Genomic DNA, 27,364 nt, shown 5'->3' with positions numbered 1-27,364 from the left:
CCATATGCTTTAACAGGATGCAACATGCAGGGAAAGAAGAATTATGGTGGCAGTTGGGTCGTTCCACTTCAAAAAGCACAAGAAAGACGATTTCAACACCCACCATCTCAGATTGTTCTGAAATCGTTTCGGTTGTTAGAAACAGATAAGATTAGCATTCCTGCAACAACAACAAAAATATATATAATTTTTTTCCCTGAGAAATTAAGCTGATTGATTGCACACAAATTGACCATTTTCATTTCTAGGATTCATATAACATTCAATATTCAACAATTATAGTACCAAACATATTTTTTCTAACAATGTGTAAGACATGAGGACTCCAAAGAAGTGGTCAATAACCATCCACAGACAACAACAACGAGTATATTGGATCAATTCTCTATGTTTGACAAGTAGTATGCCGCTGCAGCTCAGAGTATTGTTTCTTAATCCTATGTCATGATTTCTCAGTGAATTTGGTGATGGTTTCTTTCCCCTGTTCAGAGAAATTAGTAATTGAAGTTGTTGGGTGTATGTCCCATCCTACATCCTGATAATACCATGTTCTGACCACTAGATGGTGCTGTTCTTGCCATTAGACTCTTTTTTTTTAAGAATCCCCCCATTGCTAAAGGGATAGTTCAGCCAAATCACAACATATTCATTTGTTTTCTTATTTTTTTTCTTACCCTGTAAGCAGTCTATGGTCTATGGCCAGGTATGACAGCAACCCATGCTTTGGGTTTGTTTACCTGGCCATAATTTCAAATGCTTTTTGGCATTTGTGGCACAAATCCAATGCAAGTCAATGGTAACTATATTAGCATTTCCGCACTTCATATCCCAAAAAATCTTTAACTAATATCCTTGAGTTACAAAATCAATTGCTAGATACTTTAGGATGATTTGCAAGAAAATGCTAACATAAGTACCATTGACTTGCATTGAATTTGTGACAAAAATGCTAAAAAGTCTGCATTTTAAACAGTGACTTTAATGACTCATTTGTCTGAACAGGTGGGGGGGACAAGTTCACTGAGAATACATTACATAGGATGAAAAAAACAATAAACAATACTCTGAGCTCCATACTAGTCGTCAAACAGAGGACTGATACTATATACACTTGTTGTTGGGGTGAGATTGGTGTGGGGTGTTGGATGTCCGTGGATGGCTTTTGACCACTTCTTTGGGTTCCTCATGTCTTAGTCATTGTTAGAAAAAGGTTTGGTCCAAATCAGATGTTAGGTACTATAATTATTGAATATTACATTAATCCTATCAATTAAAATGGACAATTTAGGTGCAATCAATTAGCTTAAATTTATCAGAGATCAAATTATATTTCAACAAAATAATGTTTCCGGAATGCTTATCTTATCGATTTCGAACTACAGAAACAATTTCAGAATAAATCAGACGGTGGGCGTCAAGGCTTGTTGAAATGACATGGAATGACCTAATCAGACGGTGGGTGTCAACGCTTGCTGAAATGACATGGAATGACCTAATCAGACGGTGGGTGTCAAGGCTTGTTGAAATGACATGGAATGACCTAATCAGACGGTGGGTGTCAAGGCTTGTTGAAATGACATGGAATGACCTAATCAGACGGTGGGTGTCAAGGCTTGTTGAAATGACATGGAATGACCTAATCAGACGGTGGGTGTCAAGGCTTGCTGAAATGACATGGAATGACCTAATTAGAACCAGACAGAGATCATTAGAGGACGCTCCATTGCACCAGTCTCATTATGGCATCTGTACGAGCATGGGCAGTGCCATAGTGGCCATCTCCATTTTGAAGTAGTACATTTTCTTATACTGCTACTTCTATGAGTTGGTAAACAAACTGAAAGGGTGCATACTGCCACCTGGAATGTGCTGTTTGAACAGGTATAAAGCCAAGGTCTGGCTATAATTCATGAGTATAATTCATTGGCTGATCCCTCTTGACGATATGGATGGAATTTTGTGATTCTTCCTTAACCCATAGGAAGTCCCTCCCAGTTGACTACTTCAAAATTGTAAAAGTCCTCAATGGCGCTGCCAGTGCTAAAACAGGCTTTTGGGCACTAGTACTCTCTCTCTCTATGGAACTGGCAAATCAGGAAATCACATGACTTTGACAAACAGTTGAGTAGGCTATTTGTGTAAAAGTTTTTATATGGCCTGCGCAGGGTGTTGGCAAAAATGGGAGAATTCAAGTTTAAATGTTAAAACGCCCTGTAATTGCAAATTGACATTACTGCATATCTTACAATGAAACAGACAAGCTCTATCCACAAAACTACTTATTGTACCCCTCTCCTTTCAAAGAACTATAGACTTATCTAATTGCAAAGTGATTCAATCTGTCCAATGTTGCCATGTTAACTAGTGATTATATCATCAATTCTCCAATGGAAAGATTCAATCTGTCTATAGATACAATGCATTGATCAGGGTTATTGTTTGAGTCAGATAAAGTCTCTCACAAGTTTGCGTGCTTTCAACCAGTGTGTTGTAGTGAAAGAGCAGTGGTCCACTCACCCCCAGCCATCTTGCTCCCTTGTTGGCAGCCTGCTGAATCTGGACCCTCTTCAGTGTCACGTTGTATATTGCTCCCTCCTCCACTTCCTCCCCCCAGTCCTGCACCGAGCTCTGTGGGAGAGACATAATGAGCTGTTGACACACAGACAAACCATCTTCTAGAACACAGGACCACAACAAAGCTGAACAAACCAAAACTGTAGCAAAATGTATCACATTTAAAAATAAGTGAAGTGTGTCTAGAAACAAAAGAGGAGTACTTTTGTTATGACTCAAGGACAGCGTGAAAGAGATAGAGAATGAAACCCATACTGAGCAGAGTGCCACTGAGTAGGAGAGCCTGTCTCCCTCACCGCCATACCTTTCACCCTCTCTGAGAGCTGAGGTCAGAGCTGGAGAGGGCCACTGGAGCGCAGGAGATGAGAGCTAAAGCTAAGAACTGTCTGTAGACTAAAGACAATCAAAAATCCCCTGCCTGTCTGAGACTGGCTCAACCTGAAACCTCCCTCCCAGAGCCTGGAACTGGTGGAAATACAGTACATGTCCTGCTCACTGCTCCACACACACACACAATATAGTCTACTCTCTGGCTCTGAATCCATATTGGCGACATATTGCCTCTCAGCTATGCAGTTCACTCAAATCAAAAAACTGCCCAGTCAAGGAGGAAGGCAGCCACATGCAGTGTAACAGTGACCAGAGCTAATTTCAATCCCATAAAGAGGAGCTGTTTAGAGGACAGAAGCACTCCAGCAAGTCCAAACTCTCACTTTCCACCACTGCCATAACTGGACAATGGCAAAGTCCACTCCCTCCCCAGACAGAGTGGTGGCAGCTAGAGTCAAAGGTTACAGCTAGCCGTTAACAGGCTTAAAATGCCAGCTCTTAAGGTCAGTGGCACTTAGCCCGGGACTGTTGTGTAGTAGATGTTTGGGTTCTAACAAAAACACAGCACAGAGGGCCATGCGGGGAACCCACCCCAAACAATCACAGTCAGGCACTAATAAACAGTGTGTGGTGGCAATGGGCTCTGGTGAAGAGAGAGAAAGTGTGCCACAGAGGAGTAACCGAGTGCAGGAGATAAAACAGGCCAGAAGGTCTGTATTTTCCATCCGTTTCCTGTACAGTGCTGCCTCTCTGCCTGCGAGATAAATACTTCACTCAGTGAGTTATGCAGTCCAGTACAATCCAAAACAATAGCAGGAGGTATTTCTGCTCTGTGGCCCAGCCTGCTGAGTCCACAGTCTGCACAGAGCCTGCTCTTTGTGCCAGGCATAAATGTTTTTCAGACTGGGGTTTAAAGGCCTGCCTGCTTTGTGGACCAAGTTGGGGCTTATGGTGTACCAAAGGCCTCAGGCGGGAGTTATAAAAAGAGAGACCAAACAAGTTATTCTGTCACAGGGGACATTCTGTGTCATCTAATAGGCCTATAATACAAAAGCTGAGATAAACATGGTTGTGAATAGGAATGAGTTTAGAGACTACATGGCATATAAATGACCCCAGGATATAAACAGAAGATGGCTTGTTTACTAACTCCAATTTCATAATTGCTGGACAGCCTTCAATTTGGAAGGATGCTCCAATTCAGCGGAGAAGGATGCCGACTACAGAATAGACTATTTGCTCGGGCAAATAACAGTAGTCTGTCTCCGACCCGCTTCTGCTGACATCACAGAACACGGGTGTTGAGCCAAGTGAAAACAATACGCTCAAGATAACAACAACGGTGTCAAGTCTTTGGGCTGATCCGTAGGCTTTGTGCTTGCTCCAGACGCAGCTGCAGGGACCCGTGAAAGGAGCTCACGCCCCAGGGCCAAGGCAATTGTTCTACCATTTCACTCTCCGCTCAGAGACAAAAGTTTTTCATTTCTATGGGGAAAAACGAATGGTATCATATATATTCGGACATTAGTTACATTTCCATAGCGCGGCCGCGTCTTTACGCAAAACGTTTACGCGCAGGCGATACAGACCATTTAAAGTGCACCACGAGAGCGTTGAGGGAGAGAAAACAATTAAAACTCAATGTTCAAATTCATCGCCCACCGCCCCCCCCTCTTTCTTTCCTTTATTCGCTACTTTCCCAAGCATACCCCCTCCCTCTCCAGCCGCTCTGAAAGCTGACTCTCAAACCACAAAAGCAACAGTCTGCAGCACGGAAACAGTGGAACTTTTTTTTTTTTTACCATCTTAGCTTTCCAGGCGAATCTCATGGTCAGCGCTTCTCTCATGATCCGGGGACTGCATCAGAACACGGTATAAACAGTCAACCCAGGCAATAAATGTTTCCAGTCCACAGCGACATACGGTGCGGTCCTGCTCTGTAAAATATTTTCTTCACTACACAATCCGTCACAGCTCTCTTGTCTGTGTTGTCCCCCTCTCTCAAATCCTCCTCCTCTCTTTCAATCTCCCTTCTTTCTCAGTCCCCTGTTGAATGGCTGAGCTCCGCCCACCGCACTCGCGGTCCTCACAATAACCCCTCCCGTTACCATTTTCTTTAGATTTAAAATTTTCAGGGAGAACATTATGTGAAAGATACAATCTGACAGTAAATTTAAGCTAGTATTTTAGTGCCCGTCGAGATTTTCGTTGATATTACGCATGCATGCTTGTGTGTAAAGTTTAAAGGGTCATTCTGAAGTTCCTTCATCTATTTTTGGACATTCATTAATAATATATACATATTGATTATTGAATAACATCATTTATAATTGCCTCATGAGCTTAGTTCAACTGTCAAAACCCCAAATATAAGCTTGTTTTACTCCAGTGTTTGTAAACATTGTAAATAAACGCTATATACCTCCAAAACATGCTTGAAACTATCATTTTTATATCTCGGATGGTCAAGTCCTAGCTCTGTCCATGAATTTGAGTGGTTACATTTCTCCAGGCCCACCCTTTAGCTTTTAACCAAAACAGAGGCGGGGTAACGATTTGTTATTGTTTCAACTAAGGATTGACCCTTTAAGCCAGATAGTCCTTGTTCCAGTGAGACAATACAAGAAGGCTGGAGCTGCAGTCACGATTGTGTATTGTTTATGTGAATAGGGTATGTGTGTGAGAATAGTCAACAACTGTTTCACTGTTTATGTATTTGTACACATAGTCAACCACCAGTGGTGTAAAGTACTTAAGTAAAAACACTTTAAAGTACTACTTAAGTTGTTTTTTTTGGATATCTGTACTTTACTATTTATATTTTTGACAATTTTTACTTTTACTCCACTACATTCCTAAAGAAAATAATGTACTTTTTACTCCATACATTTTCCGAGACAATCAAAAGAACTCGTTACATTTTGAATGCTTAGCAGGACAGGAAAATGGTCCAATTCATGCACATCAAGAGAACATCCCTGGTCATCCCTACTGCCTCTGATCTGGAGGACTCACTAGACAGAGTCACAATCGTGACTCCCTACTGCCTCTGATCTGGCGGACTCACTAAACAGAGAACATCCCTGGTCATCCCCTGCCTCTGATCTGGAGGACTCACTAAACAGAGAACATTTCTGGTCATCCCTACTGCCTCTGATCTGGAGGACTCACTAAACAGAGAACATCCCTGGTCATCCCTACTGCCTCTGATCTGGAGGACTCACTAAACAGAGAACATCCCTGGTCATCCCTACTGCCTCTGATCTGGAGGACTCACTAAACAGAGAACATCCCTGGTCATCCCTACTGCCTCTGATCTGGAGGACTCACTAAACAGAGAACATTTCTGGTCATCCCCTGCCTCTGATCTGGAGGACTCACTCAACAGAGAACATCCCTGGTCATCCCCTGCCTCTGATCTGGAGGACTCACTAAACAGAGAACATCCCTGGTCATCCCCTGCCTCTGATCTGGAGGACTCACTAAACAGAGAACATCCCTGGTCATCTCCTGACTCTGATCTGGAGGACTCACTAAACAGAGAACATCCCTGGTCATCCCCTGCCCCTGATCTGGAGGACTCACTAGACAGAGTCACAATCGTGACTCCCTACTGCCTCTGATCTGGCGGACTCACTAAACAGAGAACATCCCTGGTCATCCCCTGCCTCTGATCTGGCAGACTCACTAACAAATGCTTTGTTGGTAAATTATGTCTGAGTGTTTTTTGAAATTATTCATACTTTTTACTTTGACTTTTGATACTTAAGTATATTTTAGCAATTACATTTACAGTTGATAATTAAGTATATTTAAAACCAAATACTTTTAGACTTTTACTCAAGTTGTATTTTACTGGGTGACTTTCACTTTTACTTGAGTCATTTTCTATTAAGGTATCTTTACTTTTACTCAAGTATGACAAGTGAGTACTTTTTCCACCACTGTCAACCACTTACTTGAGTCAGTGGAGAGATAGAAATCAGCAGGTGGTCAAACATTTAGAGAGTTATTATGAAGCCATTAGGATGATCAGTAAAGGTATGTCTCATGTAATAACTTCAGCCACCAAGACCCACACAATGCACTGTGAGTAATGTACTGCACCAGTAGTAGGACTAGACTTCCAGTGGACAATGGGAGCCCTCTGTAGGAGAGTAGGCTGGCCATGCCGTGACCCGTGTCCTCTGACTCTCATACACTGGCCCATGTAACACACAACGTCACACAGCATCACACCAAACGTCACACACAGTGTCAGTCGGTGCCCACAGACGTACAGGCCGGCCAGGGTGTCACTGATCCCCAAACAGCCTAGTCCAGGTTGGCTGCAGGCCGGGCCAGAGGCCAGAGGCTGCCTGCCTGGAGGGCCAGGGGTCCAGGGAAGCCCTGTGTAGCCTGGCTGGAGGCCAGTTCCCAGGCTGGCTTGCCCCACAATCCACATCAGTCTCCAGGGCTCTGGGAAGCATCGACAGGCAGTGGGAAAGGTTGTGACCCCTGGCTCTCCCCCGGGGACTGTTGTGCTGCTCTCAGAGGTGAGTGATGTCATCCTTCTGTGCGACAATACTCCTTCTGACAAATGTGACAGGCACAGCTCAACTCTACTGGACCGATGAGCACACATCTCCCATTTCACAAGGACTTGGTTTGGGATGCAGAGAGAGAGGGCTAAGATCTTTGGTGCAATCTACGGAGTCTGGCGCTGCACTGTTCAGATTAAATAAGAGACTGTTTGTATTGGCCCAGCTGCTGGGGATAATAAATAAAGCCATATATCTGGTTGATTTACAGTACTAAGATCCTACTGCTGCTCCAACAGATCTTATAGTCTGGAGCAAGTCTCTATGGAAAAGGAGGTTTGTTTGTCTGGGGGGCCGGAGGAGGGGTGCTGTTCATCCTGAGATCTGGAATAAAATATATCTCCAATATCACAGCACAGACGGGGGGACTGCACAGAAGGGTCAGCTCTCCCCCTGGCTGGACCCCTGGACCCCCGGCCACCAGCCTTCCCTCTGGGGGACCCCTATCTACCCCCCCCCCCCCCCCCCATCCTCCCCTCTGTCTCAACAAAACCAGGACAGGGAGCTGCAGCGCAGAGTGGAGCCGGACAAAAACAGGAGGCGCACGGTGCTGTTGTTGCACCACTGTGGGGAAAAAGGCACATTCCAGGAAATCTCCCACTTCCTGCCTGCAGCCTCCCAACTCCACAAAGCCTGCTGTCTTCATACATGACGGGTGGGGCTGGCAGGGCTAGAGCCATAAAACACTACTACTGCTACAGAGGGACAGGAGAGGAGAGGAGAGGAGAGGAGAGGAGAGGAGAGGAGAGGAGAGGAGAGGAGAGGAGAGGAGAGGAGAGGAGAGGAGAGGAGAGGAGAGGAGAGGAGAGGAGAGGAGAGGAGAGGAGAGGAGAGGAGAGGAGAGGAGAGGAGAGGAGAGGAGATAAAAAGAACAGAAGAGTAGAGGAACCATAAAACTCTACATCAAGGGGACAGGATTGCATCAGAACACTCGCTTACAGAGAGAAGAGAAGAGAAGAGATGAGACACTCAGTAGAGCACTATAGGGATCTAACTATCCATCTCAGAGCCAAGAGAGTTTTGCAGATAAGACAGCCAGACCATTCAGGATGGTTTGAAGCTGCTCTGTTTAAGTGAAGAGGATCAAGAGGTCATTGTCAGAGAAAGTGTACTGTACTGTTTAGTGGGTGTTGCCAGAGCTGTGTGTGTGTGTGTGTGTGTGTGTGTGTGTGTGTGTGTGTGTGTGTGTGTGTGTGTGTGTGTGTGTGTGTGTGTGTGTGTGTGTGTGTGTGTGTGTGTGTGTGTGCGTGTGTGTGTGTGCATGTGTGTGTGTGTGCATGTGTGTGTGTGTGCATGTGTGTGAGCGCATGTGCTCGTGTCATAAAGAGTTCACAGGAAGGTCAGGAGCTCATGGAGAAGCCATTTAAGCCAGAAGAGATCAAGCTAAAACAATAACAGAGTCATTAGTGGAATTCAGAGGGAATTTAGGAATAATTATTATATTTTGTACATCATGCTGGATGGACATTTTAAGTTGAACCTTTATTTAACTAGGCAAGTCAGTTAATTAGGAACAAATTATTATTTACAATGATGGTCTTTCATTAGCCTGATATGAGCAAAAAATAAGATTCATCCTCACTATTAAAGTATTGGCAGCTGTTAGAGCCAGAGACTCCAGTGGAAACTCTGTCATTGCATCATTGCATACAAGCAGTACTAGGAAGGTCCTGTCAGCGTCCAATGCCAGTCTGTCTGTCTGCCTGTGAGACACAGGGAGGGATCACTTCCCCGAAGCCTCTACTCCCACTACTACTGCCACTATTGTGACTACGTTATGTCAGGTACACTTTTTGCCTGTGTGTGGTTGGGCCATGTGTCCTGCTATATGTATCTGTGTATAATTTACACTGTCTGCGCATGCAGATCAGTGTGTGTGTGTGTGTGTTTGTGTTTTAACCACACTATCCAGTAGGGAGTGGTATATACACTGCTCAAAAAAATAAAGGGAACTCTAAAATAACACATCCTAGATCTGAATGAATGAAATATTCTTATAAAATACTTTTCTTTACATAGTGGAATGTGCTGACAACAAAATCACACAAAAATTATCAATGGAAATCAAATTTATCAACCCATGGAGGTCTGGATTTGGAGTCACACTCAAACTTAAAGTGGAAAACCACACTACAGGCTGATTCAACTTTGATGTAATGTCCTTAAAACAAGTCAAAATGAGGCTCAGTAGTGTGTGTGCCCTCCACGTGCCTGTATGACCTCCCTCAATGCCTGGGCATGCTCCTGATGAGGAGGCGGATGGTCTCCTGAGGGATCTCCTCCCAGACCTGGACTAAAGCATCCGCCAACTCCTGGACAGTCTGTGGTGCAACTTGGCGTTGGTGGAGGGAGCGAGACATGATGTCCCAGATGTGCTCAATTGGATTCAGGTCTGGGGAACGGGCAGGCCAGTCCATAGCATCAATGCCTTCCTCTTGCAGGAACTGCTGACACACTCCAGCCACATGAGGTCTAGCATTGTCTTGCATTAGGAGGAACCCAGGGCCAACCGCACCAGCATATGGTCTCACAAGGGGTCTGAGGATCTCATCTCGGTACCTAATAGCAGTCAGGCTACCTCTGGCGAGCACACGGAGGGCTGTGTGGCCCCCCAAAGAAATGCCACCCCACACCATGACTGACCCACCGCCAAACCGGTCATGCTGGAGGATGTTGCAGGCAGCAGAACATTCTCCACGGCGTCTCCAGACTCTGTCACGTCTGTCACATGTGCTCAGTGTGAACCTGCTTTCATCTGTGAAGAGCACAGGGCGCCAGTGGCGAATTTGCCAATCTTGGTGTTCTCTGGCAAATGCCAAAAGTCCTGTGTTGGGCTGTAAGCACAATCCCCACCTGTGGACGTTGGGCCCTCATACCACCCTCATGCAGACACCCTCGAGCAGACACATGCACATTTGTGGCCTGCTGGAGGTCATTTTGCAGGGCTCTGGCAGTGCTCCTCCTGCTCCTCCTTGCACAAAGGCGGCGGTAGCGGTCCTGCTGTTGGGTTGTTGCCCTCCTACGGCCTCCTCCACGTCTCCTGATGTACTGGCCTGTCTCCTGGTAGCGCCTCCATGCTCTGGACACTACGCTGACAGACACAGCAAACCTTCTTGCCACACCTCGCATTGATGTGCCATCCTGGATGAGCTGCACTACCTGAGCCACATGTGTGGGTTGTCGACTCTGTCTCATGCCACCACTAGAGTGAAAGCACCGCCAGCATTCAAAAGTGACCAAAACATCAGCCAGGAAGCATAGAAACTGAGAAGTGGTCTGTGGTTATCACCTGCAGAACCACTCCTTTATTGGGGGTGTCTTGCTAATTGCCTATAATTTCCACCTGTTGTCTATTCCATTTGCACAACAGCATGTGAAATTTATTGTCAATCAGTGTTGCTTCCTAAGTGGACAGTTTGATTCCACAGAAGTGTGATTGACTTGGAGTTATATTGTGTTGTTTAAGTGTTCCCTTTATTTTTTTGAGCAGTGTATGTAAGATGGTGAATTTATCCAGAATCAGCGCTGGGCTTGCCAATGCAACGTGCAGGAGACACAATGCCAGAGGAGTTGGTTGTTTTTAGGACTTTATGATCTTCTAGCTTTGTAAAATGCTCCGCCATTTCCTGGTTGCTAAAATTAGAATAGTTTGCCTAATTTCAATTTTTGTGACAAAACAAGCATTGCATAGTGTAGAGAATCATTGTACCATCTAAACTGCTGTGAAATACATTTTCTATAACCAAAAATATAGTATTTTCAGCTGTTTGAAGCTAGTGTACAAAACTGAAAGTTAAAGACTTATATTTCCCTCACTAACTTTAAACACCAGCTGTCTGAGCAGCTAACCGATCGCTGCAGCTGTACATAGCCCATCTGTAAATAGCCCACCCAATCTACCTACCTCATCCCCATATTGTTTTTATTTACTTTTCTGCTCTTTTTCACACCAGTATCTCTACTTGCACATCATCATCTGCTCATCTATCACTCCAGTGTTAATTTGCTACATTGTAATTACTTCACTACTATGGCCTATTCATTGCCTTACCTCCTCACGCCATTTGCACACACTGTATATAGACTTTCTTTTTTTTCTATTTTGTTATTGACTGTGTGCTTGTTTATTCCATGTGTAACTCTGTGTTGTTGTTTGTGCCGCACTGCTTTGCTTTATCTTGGCCAGGTCACAGTTGTAAATGAGAACTTGTTCTCAACTATCTTATGTGGTTAAATTAAGGTGAAATACATTTTTTTAATTAAAAAGGGCACAGTCAGTAACCACTAACAGGTCAGGAACTGGTCCAACAGATATTGTGACCTCTCAATCATGCAGATTACAGTTTTCACTCTCTTGCTCATGTTCCTCCTCTCTCTTCATGTCTCTCCTCCATGTTTCTACCCTCTCCTTCGCTCTCTCCCTCATGTTTCTCCACTATTTTCCTCTTCTGAAGTTGTCCCCCTTTCCCATGTTTCCCCCCCACTCTCCCTGTAATGCATGTTTCTCACCTCACCTCTCATTTTTCTCTCCCCTCTTTCTCTCCCGTCTTCTTCTCTCCTCCTCTTTCCTCCTCAAAATCAAATCAAATTGTATTTGTCACATGCGCCGAATACAACAGGTGTAGACCTTACAGTGAAATGCTTACTTACAAGCACTTAACCACCAATGCAGTTCAATGAATAGAGTTAAGAAAATATGTACTAAATATAATGTACTAAAAATGAGGCTACTTCCCGGGGGGGTAAATGTAGACTTGGCGCTCCGGTACCGCTTGCCGTGCGGTAGCAGAGTCTATGATTCCGGTGACTGGAGTCTGTGATACATTTTTTCTGGCCTTCCTCTGACACCGCCTAGTATATAGGTCCTGGATGGCAAGAAGCTTGGCCCCCCTATAGTCCACGATCAGCTCCTTTGTCTTTCTCACGTTTAGGGAGAGGTTGTTGTCCTGGCACCACACTGCCAGGTCTCTGACCTCCTCCCTATAGGCTGTCTCATCATTGTCGGTGATCAGGCCTACCACTGTTGAGTCAGCAAACTTAATGATGGTGTTGGAGTCGTGCTTGGCCATGAAGTCATGGGTGAACAGGGAGTACAGGAGGGGACTAAGCACGCACCCCTGAGGGACCCCTGTGTTGAGGATCAGCGTGGCAGATGTGTTGTTACCTGCCCGCCAGGAAGTCCAGGATCCAGTTGCAGAGGGAGGTGTTTAGTCCCAGTGTCCTTAGCTTAGTGATGCGTACAACACTATGGTGTTGTACGCTGAGCTGTAGTCAATTAACAGCATTCCTTTTGTCCAGGTGGGAAAGGGCAGTGTGGAGTGCAATTGAGATTGTGTCATCTGTGGATCTGTTGGGGCGGTATGCGAATTGGAGTGGGTCTAGGGTTTCCGGCATGATGGTGTTGATGTGAGCCATGACCAGCCTTTCAAAGCACTTAATAGCTACTGACGTGAGTGCTATGGGGGGGGGTAATCATTTAGGCAGGTTACCTTTGCTTTCTTGGGCGCAGGGACTATGGTGGTCTGTTTGAAGCTAGTAGGTATTACAGACTCGGTCAGGGAGAGGACTCTGGTCCATTGTTACCCTGTGAGGCCCTGTGTGAGGCTCTATCAGTGGCCTCCTGGCCTCATTAGCATAGTGATTCATACAGCCGGCCAGACTCCAGAGGAATGACATCATCACCACTGCCAGTAAACCCCACTAAGACACTGAGAGCCCCTCCCCTCCCTCTGGATGGCCACCAGCTGGGGCTGCAGTGTCTTACAGAGGTCTTTGGGAGCACAGACAACATTACACCATGGCTTATACAGACTGATCATAGAACTGCCTCAGAAAAGAGTAAGATGAAATTGCTCCTAGATACTGAGGTCAGTTTTACATTTCCCCCCACCTAAGCTGATCCTAGATATGTGCCTAAAGGCAACTTATAGGCCTATCCAAAGCTTTCCGAGAGGCAATATTACAGGCTGATCCGGAGTGTTCCACAGTGTTCATCTGGGGTCAATAGGCTTGAGCCGCCCTCGGCACCAAAACAAGGATAATCCTCAGTTCTAGGCTGTGTTTTATGATGACTCACACTGTACTGCCATGTCTTATAGACATTACGGTAACTTGGGGTATCCCCAGTAGCCCTCCATCCCCACCCCTGACCCCCTGCCTATAAGCCCCAATTAAGACGTGTGGGTCTGCCTGTCTTGCCTCCTGTTACAGTCAGAGCCATCTGTTTCTCACAGCCTCTGTAGCACTACAATTCTGCTGAGATGAACACCCACGGATGCATAGAACCACTGACTCTGTTCTATATTGAAAACCTAGAAATGGACACACTAGATCTACAAACATTTTATGGCCTGAGGGTTCAGACTACAAGTGGGTGAGATGCTGACATGCCAGATTGCCTGACCATTCATATTAATAACTGTCCTCAGTACACCACCCTGCACTGCCCACTTGGACATCGGCCCCCTCTCTACCCTCTCCTCCACACACACACACACACACACACACACACACACACACACACACACACACACACACACACACACACACACACACACTCTGCCTGCTCAGGCAGAACACGCAGTAAGCTGGGACACATGACTGGGATCAGGCTGGGCTGTTGTGGGGAGGGGAGGGGGCTCACATTGTTTACCACAGTCCTCTTGCACAAGCTGCCAGGGGCTGGGGTTTTTGTGGTGTGCAGTCCAGGTTTTGTGTGCGTGTGCATGATTTAGTGCATCTATTTGATTTAAAAAGTTTAGTGTGCTTACATAGCCTACAGCCACTGTACCACTATCATCCGCAGCCTGAAGCCCATCCAAATGTGTGATCAACACACACACACACACATGCACACACAGCTGCTATACTATCAAAACCACTCAGAATTGTGTTACCCAGTAGGGGGGCACCATATTGCCGTGTGCCCCTATGGTCTGATGAGTTGAGTGATCTGATCCTCTGGTGTGATGTGTGATGCCCAGGCCTGGACTGGAGGATGACAGGGACAATAGCCTGACTATTGACTCTTCACAACTTCTTTATGCCACAATTAATCCAGGACCCATAACACAGTATGAACCATGGAGCAGCTAGCTAGACTTGCAAGATGCTACCCAAGAGTGTGAAATTAATAGGATGCCAACAAAGAGGTGTACTTTGAAGAAAATATTGCAGACCCATTTATTTGGTAAATGGGTCTGCAATATACCAAATCAAATCAAAGTGTATTTGTCACGTGCGCCGAATACAATAGGTGTAGACCTTACAGTGAAATGCTTACTTACAAGCCATAACCAACAGTGCAATTTTTAAGTAAAAAAAAGGTATTAGGTGAACAATAGATAAGTAAAGAAATAAAAACAGTAAAAAGACAGTAGCGAGGTTAAATACAGTAGCGAGGTTAAATACAGTAGCGAGGCTATAACAGTAGTGAGGTTAAATACAGTAGCGAGGCTATAACAGTAGTGAGGTTAAATACAGTAGCGAGGCTATAACAGTAGCAAGGTTAAATACAGTAGCGAGGCTATAACAGTAGCGAGGTTAAATACAGTAGCGAGGCTATAACAGTAGCGAGGGTAAATACAGTAGCGAGGCTATAACAGTAGCGAGGCTATAACAGTAGCGAGGGTAAATACAGTAGCGAGGCTATAACAGTAGCGAGGTTAAATACAGTAGCGAGGCTATAACAGTAGCGAGGGTAAATACAGTAGCGAGGCTATAACAGTAGCAAGGTTAAATACAGTAGCGAGGCTATAACAGTAGTGAGGTTAAATACAGTAGCGAGGCTATAACACTAGTGAGGTTAAATACAGTAGCGAGTATATAACAGTAGCGAGGTTAAATACAGTAGCGAGGCTATAACAGTAGCAAGGTTAAATACAGTAGCGAGGCTATAACAGTAGCGAGGTTAAATACAGTAGCGAGGCTATAACAGTAGTGAGGTTAAATACAGCAGCGAGTATATAACAGTAGCGAGGTTAAATACAGTAGCGAGGCTATAACAGTAGTGAGGTTAAATACAGTAGCGAGTATATAACAGTAGTGAGGTTAAATACAGTAGCGAGGCTATAACAGTAGCAAGGTTAAATACAGTAGCAAGGCTATAACAGTAGCGAGGTTAAATACAGTAGCGAGGCTATAACAGTAGTGAGGTTAAATACAGTAGCGAGTATATAACAGTAGCGAGGTTAAATATAGTAGCGAGGCTATAACAGTAGCAAGGTTAAATACAGTAGCAAGGCTATAACAGTAGCGAGGTTAAATACAGTAGCGAGGCTATAACACTAGTGAGGTTAAATACAGTAGCGAGTATATAACAGTAGCGAGGTTAAATACAGTAGCGAGGCTATAACAGTAGCAAGGTTAAATACAGTAGCGAGGCTATAACAGTAGCGAGGTTAAATACAGTAGCAAGCTCATAACAGTAGTGAGGTTAAATACAGTAGCGAGGCTATAACAGTAGCAAGGTTAAATACAGTAGCGAGTACATAACAGTAGTGAGGTTAAATACAGTAGCGAGTATATAACAATAGCAAGGTTAAATACATTAGCGAGGCTAAAACAGTAGCGAGGTTAAATACATTAGCGAGGCTAAAACAGTAGCGAGGTTAAATACAGTAGCGAGGATATAACAGTAGCGAGGCTATATAGAGTAGCGAGGATATAACAGTAGCGAGGTTAAATACAGTAGGGAGGCTATAACAGTAGCGAGGATATATAGAGTAGCGAGGATATAACAGTAGCGAGGTTAAATACAGTAGCGAGGCTATAACAGTAGCGAGGCTAAATACAGTAGCGAGGCTATAACAGTAGCGAGGCTAAATACAGTAGCGAGGCTAAATACAGTAGCGAGGCTATAACAGTAGCGAGGATATAACAGTAGCGAGGCTAAATACAGTAGCGAGGCAAAAACAGTAGCGAGGCTATAAACAGTCCCAAAACAGTGCTAGCAAAACAGTCCTGCAGTTTAGTATCTGCTTCATCTAACCACTTTTTTATAGACCAAGTCACTGGTGCTTCCTGCTTTCATTTTTGCTTGTAAGCAGGAATCAGGAAGAAAGAATTATGGACAGATTTGCCAAATTCAGGGCAAGGGAGACCTTTGTACACATCTCTGTGTTTGGAGTAAAGGTGATCTAGAATTTATTTTCCCTCTGGTTGTGCATTTAACATGCTGATAGAAATGAGGTAAAACGGATTTAAGTTTCCCTGCATTAAAGTCCCTGGCCACTAGGAGCGCCACCTCTGGGTGAGCGGCTATTGTTTACAAATATGCACAGACCGCCCCCCTCGTCATACTGGAGTGTGCTGTTATTTCTTGCTGGTGCAGTGTATATCCCACCAGCTGAATATCCGTGTCGTCATTCAGCAATAATTCGGTGAAACATAAAATATGACACTTTTTGATGTCCCGTTGGTAGGATATTCGTGATCGTACCTCGTCTAATTTATTGTCCAACGATTGTACGTTGGCAAGTAATACTGATGGTAAAGGCAGATTTCCCATTCCCCGCCACCGTATCCTTACAAGGCACCCCGCCATGTGTCTGTACCTGCTCTGTACCTGCTGTCTCTCTCTTGCCAATGACAGGGATTTCGGCCTTGTCGGGTGTCTGAAGTACATCCTGTATGTCGCTGTCCTGACATCCAGAAGCTCTTTTTTGCCCGTAAAATACGGCGGCAGAAACATTATGTACAAAATAAGTTACAAATAACAAGAGAAAAAAAAACACATACTAGAACAATTGGTTAGTCCCCGTAAATGATGTGACTGGAGTAGTCAGCCTTTTTCTGTACTTTTGGGTCAACACAGAAACACAGTTCTATTTAGGACAATCAAGTGTCAGTTTCCTTCCCCAGACTGTAGCAATGGGAGGTTTGTTGAATGGCAGTGTTTTTACAGACAACCTCAGTCCTCCTCTGTGTCATAATAAATCACCCCATAACAAACCCAACTCCTTTGTCGTGTCATAATGGCACATGACTGTCAAGAAATGAAAGGTTAGCTAGAAAGGAAACATTTGAACGTCACGTAAAAAGAAAAGAAAAGAAGACAAAACGGGAAGGAGGACTGCTTGGTCAGCTTTTCTATTTTTCCTTGGAAACCACATCATCACTCATCATTGTGGATTTACTCTCGTGGTCTGCTATTGCTTCTGCTATTTCAATGGCCCACTATCGAATGGCCCTGCTTGGTTTATTACCAGTCATTGGGTTTTGTTGAATATTGCCTGCATTCTAGTTTATTGAGCTGTGTGCTTTATCACCAAACTGCTCTGCTACACTCTCTGTGGCTGTGAGTGGAAAAACAGATCACAGTGTCATCTTCCAGGAGCCAGGAGCCAGGAGCCAGGAGCCAGGAGCCAGGAGCCAGGAGCCAGGAGCTAGGATCTAGGAGGCAACTCTATCTGTCTTTATGAGGCTCCAAGTCCCCAGTAACATTGAATAGGGACACCTCAGCATTCTCTCTTTCTGACCTGCACTTTGAACCTGGCGGCCATCATCCACAGACCACAGGACCACATAACAGCGCCATTAAAACACATTAGTTCAATCACTGCTTTACTTTATGGCTGGCCTGGTTTTGTAACCGATCATTAAGAAGAGGAGAAGAAAGGAGGAGGGGGAGGGAGGGAAAAATTGGATTACAACAATGCTTCACAAGCAAAGGGATCAGAACTGTCAAAGTCTCAAAGTTCTACTGGACATAAATGCATAACAGGCATAACTGTTATGTAACTGTAGTCTGTAAAATTGGAGCAATTTTTCTCTTGTAACCACTAACAGGAGGAAAAAAATGTAATACTAAATGCACCTGTGACATTCAAATAGATAGGGAGGAGAGAGTCTAATATAGGGAAACATAGTGTGAATAGATAGGGAGGAGAGAGTCTAATATAGGTATACATAGTGTGAATAGATAGGGAGGAGAGAGTCTAATATAGGGAAACATAGTGTGAATAGATAGGGAGGAGAGAGCCTAATATAGGGAAACATAGTGTGAATAGATAGGGAGGAGAGAGTCTAATATAGGGAAACATAGTGTGAATAGATAGTGAGGAGAGAGTCTAATATAGGGAAACATAGTGTGAATAGATAGGGAGGAGAGAGTCTAATATAGGGAAACATAGTGTGAATAGATAGTGAGGAGAGAGTCTAATATAGGGAAACATAGTGTGAATAGATAGGGAGGAGAGAGTCTAATATAGGGAAACATAGTGTGAATAGATAGAGAGGAGAGAGTCTAATATAGGGAAACATAGTGTGAATAGATAGGGAGGAGAGAGTCTAATATAGGGAAACATAGTGTGAATAGATAGAGAGGAGAGAGTCTAATATAGGGAAACATAGTGTGAATAGATAGGGAGGAGAGAGTCTAATATAGGGAAACATAGTGTGAATAGATAGTGAGGAGAGAGTCTAATATAGGTATACATAGTGTGAATAGATATGGAGGAGAGAGTCTAATATAGGGAAACATAGTGTGAATAGATAGGGAGGAGAGAGTCTAATATAGGGAAACATAGTGTGCTATCAAGTACAGTGAGGTTGGTCATTCTCTGACAAACAATCAAACAAACACGATTCAGACTGCATTTAACACACACAGACTCGTTGTGTGGTGTGTCAATGCCAAAACGAGCTTAGACCTATTAGCCTACGCACTGTGATTGTGTACATGTGCGTATGTACACAAAATCTGTGTGTGTGTATTATTATTTCGTGTGAAATCACAAATCTGTGTGTTTGGAATATGTATGTTTGTAATCTGTGTGAGCAGTGGTCAGTGGGAGAGGCCTGCCGTCCGGCCTGGCCTTTCTGTCCGGGAAACAATGGGCGGAAACTGTCCAGCGAGTCGGGAAGAGACGTCAACCAGGATGTCAGATAAGAGGACCAGGGGAGGACCATCATAAACATTCACAATGTCACACTTTATATCCACTGAGCACACACAGACCTCCATTCAGATTATATCCATATTCACCATACCAACACTATGTACTTTAGTACTGAGCCACAGACCTACTAATAGTTGCCGTATCTACATTTCATTGGTTAAACATACACAGACCACCCAAACACCTCTATTCTTAGATACCACATCAACAATGTTTAGGTGAATGCCAGATTCAAAAGATTCAGGGCTCAAATAGGTACACAAAACATCTCTCTCATGCAAACACTCAAAGTGACATGGTTAATAAACTGTTATTACCTCTCTATAAACACACACTGATAGCACATCATATGTAAACACAACCATGGCTCATGTTCCAGCTACATTGCTGATAGACTCTGATGTAACCACCTCTTGGTAGTTGGAACTTAAACTGTGTGGAAGGCAGCAGTGATGCAGGTTCCCTGAATGCATGGATGACCAGCAGGTCAGTAGCGGTCAGGAGTGGTCAGAGAGAGCGACCGTGTGTTACCAGTGGTCAGCACTACCTACATGCTTCTGTGCAGCAGAACTGCTGACAGGGGCTAGAGACGAGGCTTCGCTTCCCGCTCAACAACAACCCCCTCCTTCTCCTCCCCTCTTTCCCTCCTCCGTTTCCTCAGAATCACCACAACCACACAGATTGATCTTTGAGGAATAAACAGAGCTCAGCAGAAGTACAGGTCACACTTCTCTGTGAAGGTAGAGCTGTCCCCCTGTCTGTCTGCCATCTGCCTTCACTACTGTACACAATCACATTGGACTGTTCCTTCTAGTACACTAAAGACTTTGGACATTGAATGGTCTGCCATCGTCTACTTTTCTGTCAATTTCCTGAATCCCTTTGTACAGTGTCTCTCTCACACCTCAGCCCAACAATGAAACTACCAAAACATATCTGCAGACCCGAACACAGCATCACTGAGAGATTGAACACAGAGACAACTCAGACAGAGAGACAGAGCAGGAAAGTGTATAGACCCACTTCAGATGAGAAGACCAGTCCATTGTACTGGAAGGACACAGCAGAAAGTGTGAAACAATGTTTCCCTAACATTAAAGACTATCCACCATAGACAGAGACACACAGAGAAGGGTACATGAAAGACAGCTACACACACACGCGCACGCACACGCACAAACGCACACACATGCACACACACACGCACGCGCATGCACACGCACACGCACACACACACACACACACACACAAACACACTCCGGTAGTGACTGACCCAGTGTCGGGGGCTGCTCTCTGGTGATCGAGCCTGGTACCTCTGCAGGGCCACCCCTCCCTCCCCATCCAGCAGAGAGGCCTCCATGTCGGAGCAGTGTCCGTGGGGACCGGGGGGCCAGGGCAGCAGGATGGCCAGGGGGTAGTGGGATATCATGGTGCCCCAGCGGCTCAGCGGCAGGGTTGGCTGGGCTGGCAGGACATATTCTACTCTGGAAGGAGGCGCGAGGGTGCTGTTGGGGCTTCCTCTGGATCTCTGGGTCTCTGGTTCCTCAGTGTCTGGATCAGGGTGGTAGAATGTTGTTGTGGATCCACTGGCTCAGAGGGACTGTTGTCACTGGTCTTCTGTAACCCAAGCGCTCAGGTTTTATTCTCTGTTATATTCTCTGCCTGTGTGGTTCAGTAGGCTGGTCAGTCCTCCTGCTCCCAGGCTAGGTTGCTGTGTCTCTGGTCTTGCAATTCCCTCTTCACTATGTTCCTGGAGGTGTGAGTGAGGCTTCCTCTCCAACAGACACAGTTTCCTCTTTCTCTTCTCCTTTAAACTCACTCCTTCTCTCTTTTCCCCTCTCGGTGTGTGTGGAGCTTGGTTGTAGCCTACCAGCTCTGACCAAATGAGTGATTAAATTCTATTGTCTATCTCTCCTTCTCTCCCTCACTCACTCTGTCTCAGCCAAGAGTGGGAGGAGCTTAGGATAAGCCCCTTAACTATCCAGTGACTAAAAATGTGGATGAAAGACGGGAAAAGAGAGAAGGGAGGTTGATGTTATGGAAGGAGGATGTCATGATTTCCAATATATACTAATGGATGTTTTCCATGATGTTAACTTGGATGGCCTAATTTATGTGGTACCTGAGCCAAAATTAATACACCACTCAAACCACTAAGCTCCATAGCCACAGCCATTATGAGAAAAGTAACACAGATCATGTTAAAGTATGATAGAGGTCTGGGTCGTCCCAGAGATCTGAGAGTAACAATACAACCCTAACTGCTATGTGCTTCAGCAGTTACTAATTCTACTGGTTTGTTAACCAACACCCAACAAAAAGTGGCAGATGATGCCCTTTGAAACTGGAAGCAAGGTTCAAATGGTCATAAATGGATAACGTTGGAGAATAGGATTTAATAGGGACTGAGAGAGAAAGAGAGAAGAGTGTGTGTCTGTGCGTGTGCGTGTGCGTGTGCGTGTGTGTGTGTGAGTGTGTGTGTGTATGTGTGTGTGAGAGAGAGAGAGCATGTGCAGTAGGAAAGAGAGTCAGTCATGTGTAAAACGCAGCCGTTGCTGAGGAGGATTATCTGGGACCAGGCACCGCTTACACACACACACACACGCACACACACACAACACACACACACACACACACACACACACACACACACACACACACACACACACACACACACACACACACACACACACACACACACACACACACACACACACACACACACACACACACACACACACACACACACACACACACCACACACACGTAGGCCTACACTCAGACCGCCATGCCTGGTTGCAACAGTGAATAGGCCACAGGGTGAGGAAAGTTGCTTCCGATTGTTGCCAAAGCTTTGGATTCAAGCCTATTATCCTGTCCTCAGGTGAATCAGCAGCCACTGTAGAAACATCAATACATCCGGAGCAGCCCTCTAAATACTCCTGTACACACCAGTCATCACTAATTCACTCACTGACCTAGTTAGTAACGGTTTCCTAACTCAAACACATACACACTCACATGCAATCTGGTGAAATCTGACATATCCATTCACTCTGTGCTACCATGTAGTGGAGGTAAGGCCTAGCTAGCTAGTTTAACCTCATCCCCTAAAACATCAACTTCACTGAAGCACAGTAACAGTAACCTCTGGATAATAGACCTTAGAGAGACATTTTATTTCTCTATTTGGTTAGGTCAGGGTGTGATGTCTATGTTTTGTTTTCTATGTTTCTTTATTTCTATGTTTTGGCCGGGTATTGTTCTCAATCAGGGACAGCTGTCTATCGTTGTCTCTGATTGGGAATCATACTTAGGTAGCCCTTTTTCCCTCCTTTCAGTGTGGGTAGTTGACTTTTGTTAGTGGCACTATAGCCCTGTAAGTGTCACGGTTGTGTCTTCGTTTGTTGTTTTTTGTTGGCGACATTTTAAATAAAAGGAAAATGTATGCCAGGAGGAGCAGGGATCCTGGGCCCGGGAGAAGAGAGAATGGAGGACATCTTGGACATAGGAGGAGGTTATGGCAGGGGACAGAACCATCCAGGGCCACGATAACCATCCAGCCAGGACGGGTTGTGCAGGCTCTATGCTCGAGACCTCCAGTGCGCCTCCACGGCCCAGTATATCCAGTGCCTACGCCAAGAACCAAGCCTCCTGTATGTCTCCCCAGCCTGGTGAGTCCTGTGCCTGCGCCCAGAACCAGGTCTCCTGTGTGTCTCTTCAGTCAGAAGCCTCCAGTGATGATCCATGGCATGAAGCCTCCAGTGATGATCCATGGCACGAAGCCTCAAGTGATGATCCATGGCACGAAGCCTCAAGTGATGATCCATGGCACGAAGCCTCCAGTGATGACCCATGGCACGAAGCCTCCAGCGACGGTCCCCAGTCCAGAGCCCCCAGCGCCGGTCCCCAGTCCGGGGCCCACGGCGAGGGTCCCCAGTCCGGGGTCGGCGGCGAGGGTCCCCAGTCCGGGGTCGGCGGCGAGGGTCCCCACACCAGAGGCGCCACCAAAGAGGGGTGAGCCAGAGGTGGAGCGGGGTCTACGTCCCGCACCAGAGCCGCCACTGGGGATAGATGCCCACCCAGACTCTCCCCTATAAGTTCAGGTTTTGCGGCCGAAGTCCGCACCTTTGGGGGGGGGGGGGGGGGTATTACTGTCACGCCCTGACCTTAGAGACGTTTTATTTTTCTATTTGGTTAGGTCAGGGTGTGATGTGAGGTGGGCATTCTATGTTTTGTTTTCTATGTTTCTTTATTTCTATGTTTTGGCCGGGTATGGTTCTCAATCAGGGACAGCTGTCTATCGTTGTCTCTGATTGGGAATCATACTTAGCCCTTTTTCTCTCCTTTCAGTGTGGGTAGTTGACTTTTGTTAGTGGCACTATAGCCCTGTAAGCTTCACGGTTGTTTCTTCGTTTGTTGTTTTGTGGGGGACATTCTAAATAAAAGGAAAATGTATGCTCAACACGCTGCACTTTGGTCCACTTCTTACGGTGGCCGTGACAGTTATTGCCAATTGATTTCGGAGTACTGGTGGTAACATGACAGGGGTTCTATCGAACACACGTTGACACACCCAATGAGAGTGAATCAACCCGAGTGTGGCCAGAGTTCAATGTGTTTTTGTATGAATGAGATGACAGAGGAAGGAATAGTGAGTGTACAGAATGCAGTGTCAGCCTGGTCGCTCCTAAAGTCAGCTTTCTTCTGGACTTCTAGTGAACTGGCACCCCCCCCCCCTCTCTTCCTATCCCCTCCTCCCTCGTTTCCTTTTTCTGTTGTTCATTCCACTCTTTCCCCCCAGAAAAAGCCGAACACTCCAATACTTACACTCTTTCCCGCTATCTCCTTCTCTCTTTCCTGTCAATTCTCTCTCTGTGTAGCCTACACAATTTTACACAGCTGAGGGAAAGCGAGACCCACAAGTCTCAGAACACAGCTTACACGCAATACACTCACATGCAGTACACACAGCAGATATTGCTGACACAACTCACAGCAGTGTATCTTATGAGTATACAACCCAAATTAAATACCAGAGAAGTAAAATAAACACTTTTGTATCATATTACCATTTCACATGTATCTTATGCGACAGAGAGCAAAAACATCTCAAATTTCCTCGTCTGTCATTATTCAGAGTCTTTGCCATGCCAAAATCATATTACTTATTCAGCTTTGTATAAGCAGAGACAAATGCAGTATTTAGGGTGTCCTTCCCAACAGTAACTCTTTACACAACACACTCCAGTGCCCTTGAGTGGCCACCGTGATTGTTACCATGGTGCGTGGTACGGCCAGGGCCGTGCAGAAAACAAAACACTTCTTGACATGACTACACAGTGACTGTCTGAAGAGCTGTGGATGACAAAGACTGAAGGAAGTGTTGCACATTACCAGACAGACACAGAGGGGACAGTGCGACACAGAGCCTACACTATCTCTGGATCAGTGACAGAAGAAGAGAAAGGATGGAGACAGACAGAAAGACAGTAAGAGAAGCACTGTGTTTCTTAGAAACCAATAGTATTTCCTTTTCTCCATTTAATTTCCCTTATCTTTTACTCTACCCACTGCTTTCCTGACATTTTGTTTTGTAAATAACAGATCTGCACCACAGGGTTCCCAAGTAAGGCCAGGTACACCTATCCTCCACCAAGCTCAGCAAAACACCACTCTGCTATTTTTACAAGATAAACTGTTAAGAAGAAGAGACTTGCTTGGGCCGAGATACACAAGCAATGGACATTAGACTGGTGGAAATCTGTCCTTCAGTCTGATGAGTCCAAATTTCAGATTTTTTGTTCCAACTGCCATGTAGGTGAACGGATGATCTCCGCATGTGTGGTTCCCACCATGAAGCATGGAGGAGGAGGTGTGATGGCGAGGGGTGCTTTGCTGGTGACACTGTCGGTGATTTATTTAGAATTCAAGGCATACAGCATGGCTACCACAGCTTTCTGCAGCAACATGCCATCCCATCTGGTTTGGGCTTAGTGGGACTATCATTTGTTTTTCAACAGGACAATGACCCAACACACCTCCAGGCTGTGTAAGGGCTATTTGACCAAGAAGAAGAGTGATGAAGTGCTGCATCAGATGACCTGTCCTCCACAATCACCCGCCCTCAACCCAATTGAGATAGTTTGGGATGAGTTGGACCGCAGAGTGAAGGAAAAGCACCCAACAAGTGCTCAGCATATGTGGGAACTCCTTCAAGACGGTTGGAAAAACATTCCAGGTGAAGCTGGTTGAGAGAATGCCAAGAGTGTGCAAAGCTGTCATCAAGGCAAAGGGTGGCTACTTTGAAGATTTCTCAAATATAAACTATATTTTGTTTTGCTTAACACTTTTTGGTTACTACATGATGTGTTATTTCATAGTTTTGATGTCTTCACTAATATGTCTTCACTATTATTCTACAATGTAGAAGATAGTACAAATAAAGAAAAACTCTTGAATAAGTAGGTGTGTCCAAATGTTTGGTACTGTATGTCACAAGCAATTTTTTTAAAGACTTCATCATTCCTGGTGTACAAGATAAAAAACATGGGCACCACACAACAGAACACTTAAACTGGAACGATACTCTCAGTAGCGGTTGCAGAAAAAGGCCTGTGTGCACACCATACCCCCAAATATTCTAATGAGCCCCCTCTTCTAGCTGGGTTTGGTGGTGGCTAGCTTATGCTGGGCTTAGTGTGGTCTAGCCCCTGTTGGGCTAGTGTCGGCTAGCCTGTGTTTTGCTGATGTGTGATTGATGTGGGCTATCCTGTGTTGGGCTTGGCGTGGGCTGGCCTGTGTTGGGCTGGTGTGGGCTTGGTGTGGGCTAGCCTTTGTTAGGCTTGGCGTGGGCTGGCCTGTGTTGGGCTGGTGTGGGCTAGCCTGTGTTGGGCTGGTGTGGACTTGTTGTGGGCTAGCCTGTGTTGAGATTGGTGTGGACCGTGTTGGGCTGTTGTAGGCTGGTCTGTTTTGGGCTTATGTGGGCTAGTCTGTGTCCACCTTGCCCACAGAATACCCACATGGGGCCAATGGGGTCATGTTTGCTCTGTAGAGACGTCTCTACTTTCCTTCCAGTGAAGCTGTTACTCATCACGAATCAACTGAGTCAAGAGCCCAGTCTCTCCTCTCCTCTGGCATAACTGACTCATTTCACCCCGTTACACAAGAATATCACATCTTACGTAATAATAATCAGCTATATGACCCTCAGCAGCTCAATACATCTTAAAGAAAAATATTTTTTTCCTTTGCTGAATAACAATGACCATTTACATAGAATACATTTGTCTCTCAACAGACACACTGCAATAGATATGCCCTGCTGTTCCCACACATTTAGTTGTGCATATATTTTGGTAAAGTGGTGAACATGATGTTCCCGTGTACAACACTTGTTTACCTGGAATATTTTCACTGTGTCTGTGTGTACTGCCCCCTGCAGGTCAGTGTGATGAGTGATCATCAGGCAGCGTCCAGCTCTCCTGACTGCCCTCAGTGTCCCCAACACATCCTGACAGGGGCAGAGGCAGCCGTGTCCTACTCCCAGTTCTGTGAAGCATTTGGCTTTCCCATGGGGCCCTCGGGGGCCAGGGCCCTGCGGCTGTTCTATGAGCTATGGGGCCCCAGTGGGACCTTAGTGCAGAGGGGCCAGGCTAGCAACTGTCTTGCACAAGGTCAACACCCTGAGCCCCTGCTGTTTGACCATCAGGGGTGAGTCAGAGTTCGTCACTCATACTCTCAATGCAAACTGTGTAGCAATGTCGATATTGTATGCATTTACTGCAAGGCTCTTGTGTGTCCCTCCCCAGCTACTTGTCCTCAGTACTAGAAGTGTGTGAGGAAGTGAGCTACATCATACTGTACTGTAACTACACGCCGTGCCAGGAGTGTTCCCAGACCCTGATCTCCTTCTTGCTGCACTATCCATGGGTGCGCCTGGATCTGCTCTTCTCCCAGCTCTACCACACAGCCCCCAGC

General features: G+C 45.5%; 2 protein-coding genes across 3 annotated transcripts in view; one reads left to right on the top strand and one right to left on the bottom strand.

Annotated features, from left to right (window-relative positions):
* The window catches only part of rgl1 (ral guanine nucleotide dissociation stimulator-like 1), a 34,406-nt gene extending 13,113 nt beyond the window's left edge, over positions 1–21,293 (bottom strand). The window contains exons 1-2 of one of the 2 annotated variants that reach the window (XM_020498995.2): positions 20,658–21,293; positions 2,518–2,628 (exon numbers count right to left, since the gene is read on the bottom strand). In XM_020498995.2, coding sequence (XP_020354584.1) covers positions 2,518–2,628; positions 20,658–20,813 — 267 coding nt within the window. In that variant the 5' untranslated portion in view covers positions 20,814–21,293. Of the gene's footprint in view, positions 1–2,517; positions 2,629–4,706; positions 4,973–20,657 lie in introns of those variants that run through there. The other variant, XM_020498996.2, reaches the window with a different exon arrangement.
* LOC109902973 (putative C->U-editing enzyme APOBEC-4) overlaps positions 20,812–27,364 on the top strand; it is a 7,508-nt gene continuing 955 nt past the window's right edge. Inside the window, exons 1-3 of the mRNA XM_031838067.1 lie at positions 20,812–20,838; positions 26,829–27,097; positions 27,196–27,364. The exon at positions 27,196–27,364 is cut by the window's right edge and continues 955 nt beyond it. Coding sequence (XP_031693927.1) covers positions 20,812–20,838; positions 26,829–27,097; positions 27,196–27,364 — 465 coding nt within the window. The remainder of the gene's footprint in view (positions 20,839–26,828; positions 27,098–27,195) is intronic.

Source organism: Oncorhynchus kisutch, linkage group LG13, assembly GCF_002021735.2.
Source record: "Oncorhynchus kisutch isolate 150728-3 linkage group LG13, Okis_V2, whole genome shotgun sequence".
In the NCBI taxonomy this organism is placed as follows: Eukaryota; Metazoa; Chordata; class Actinopteri; order Salmoniformes; family Salmonidae; genus Oncorhynchus; species Oncorhynchus kisutch.
This window is presented reverse-complemented; position numbering and strand designations above follow the sequence as displayed.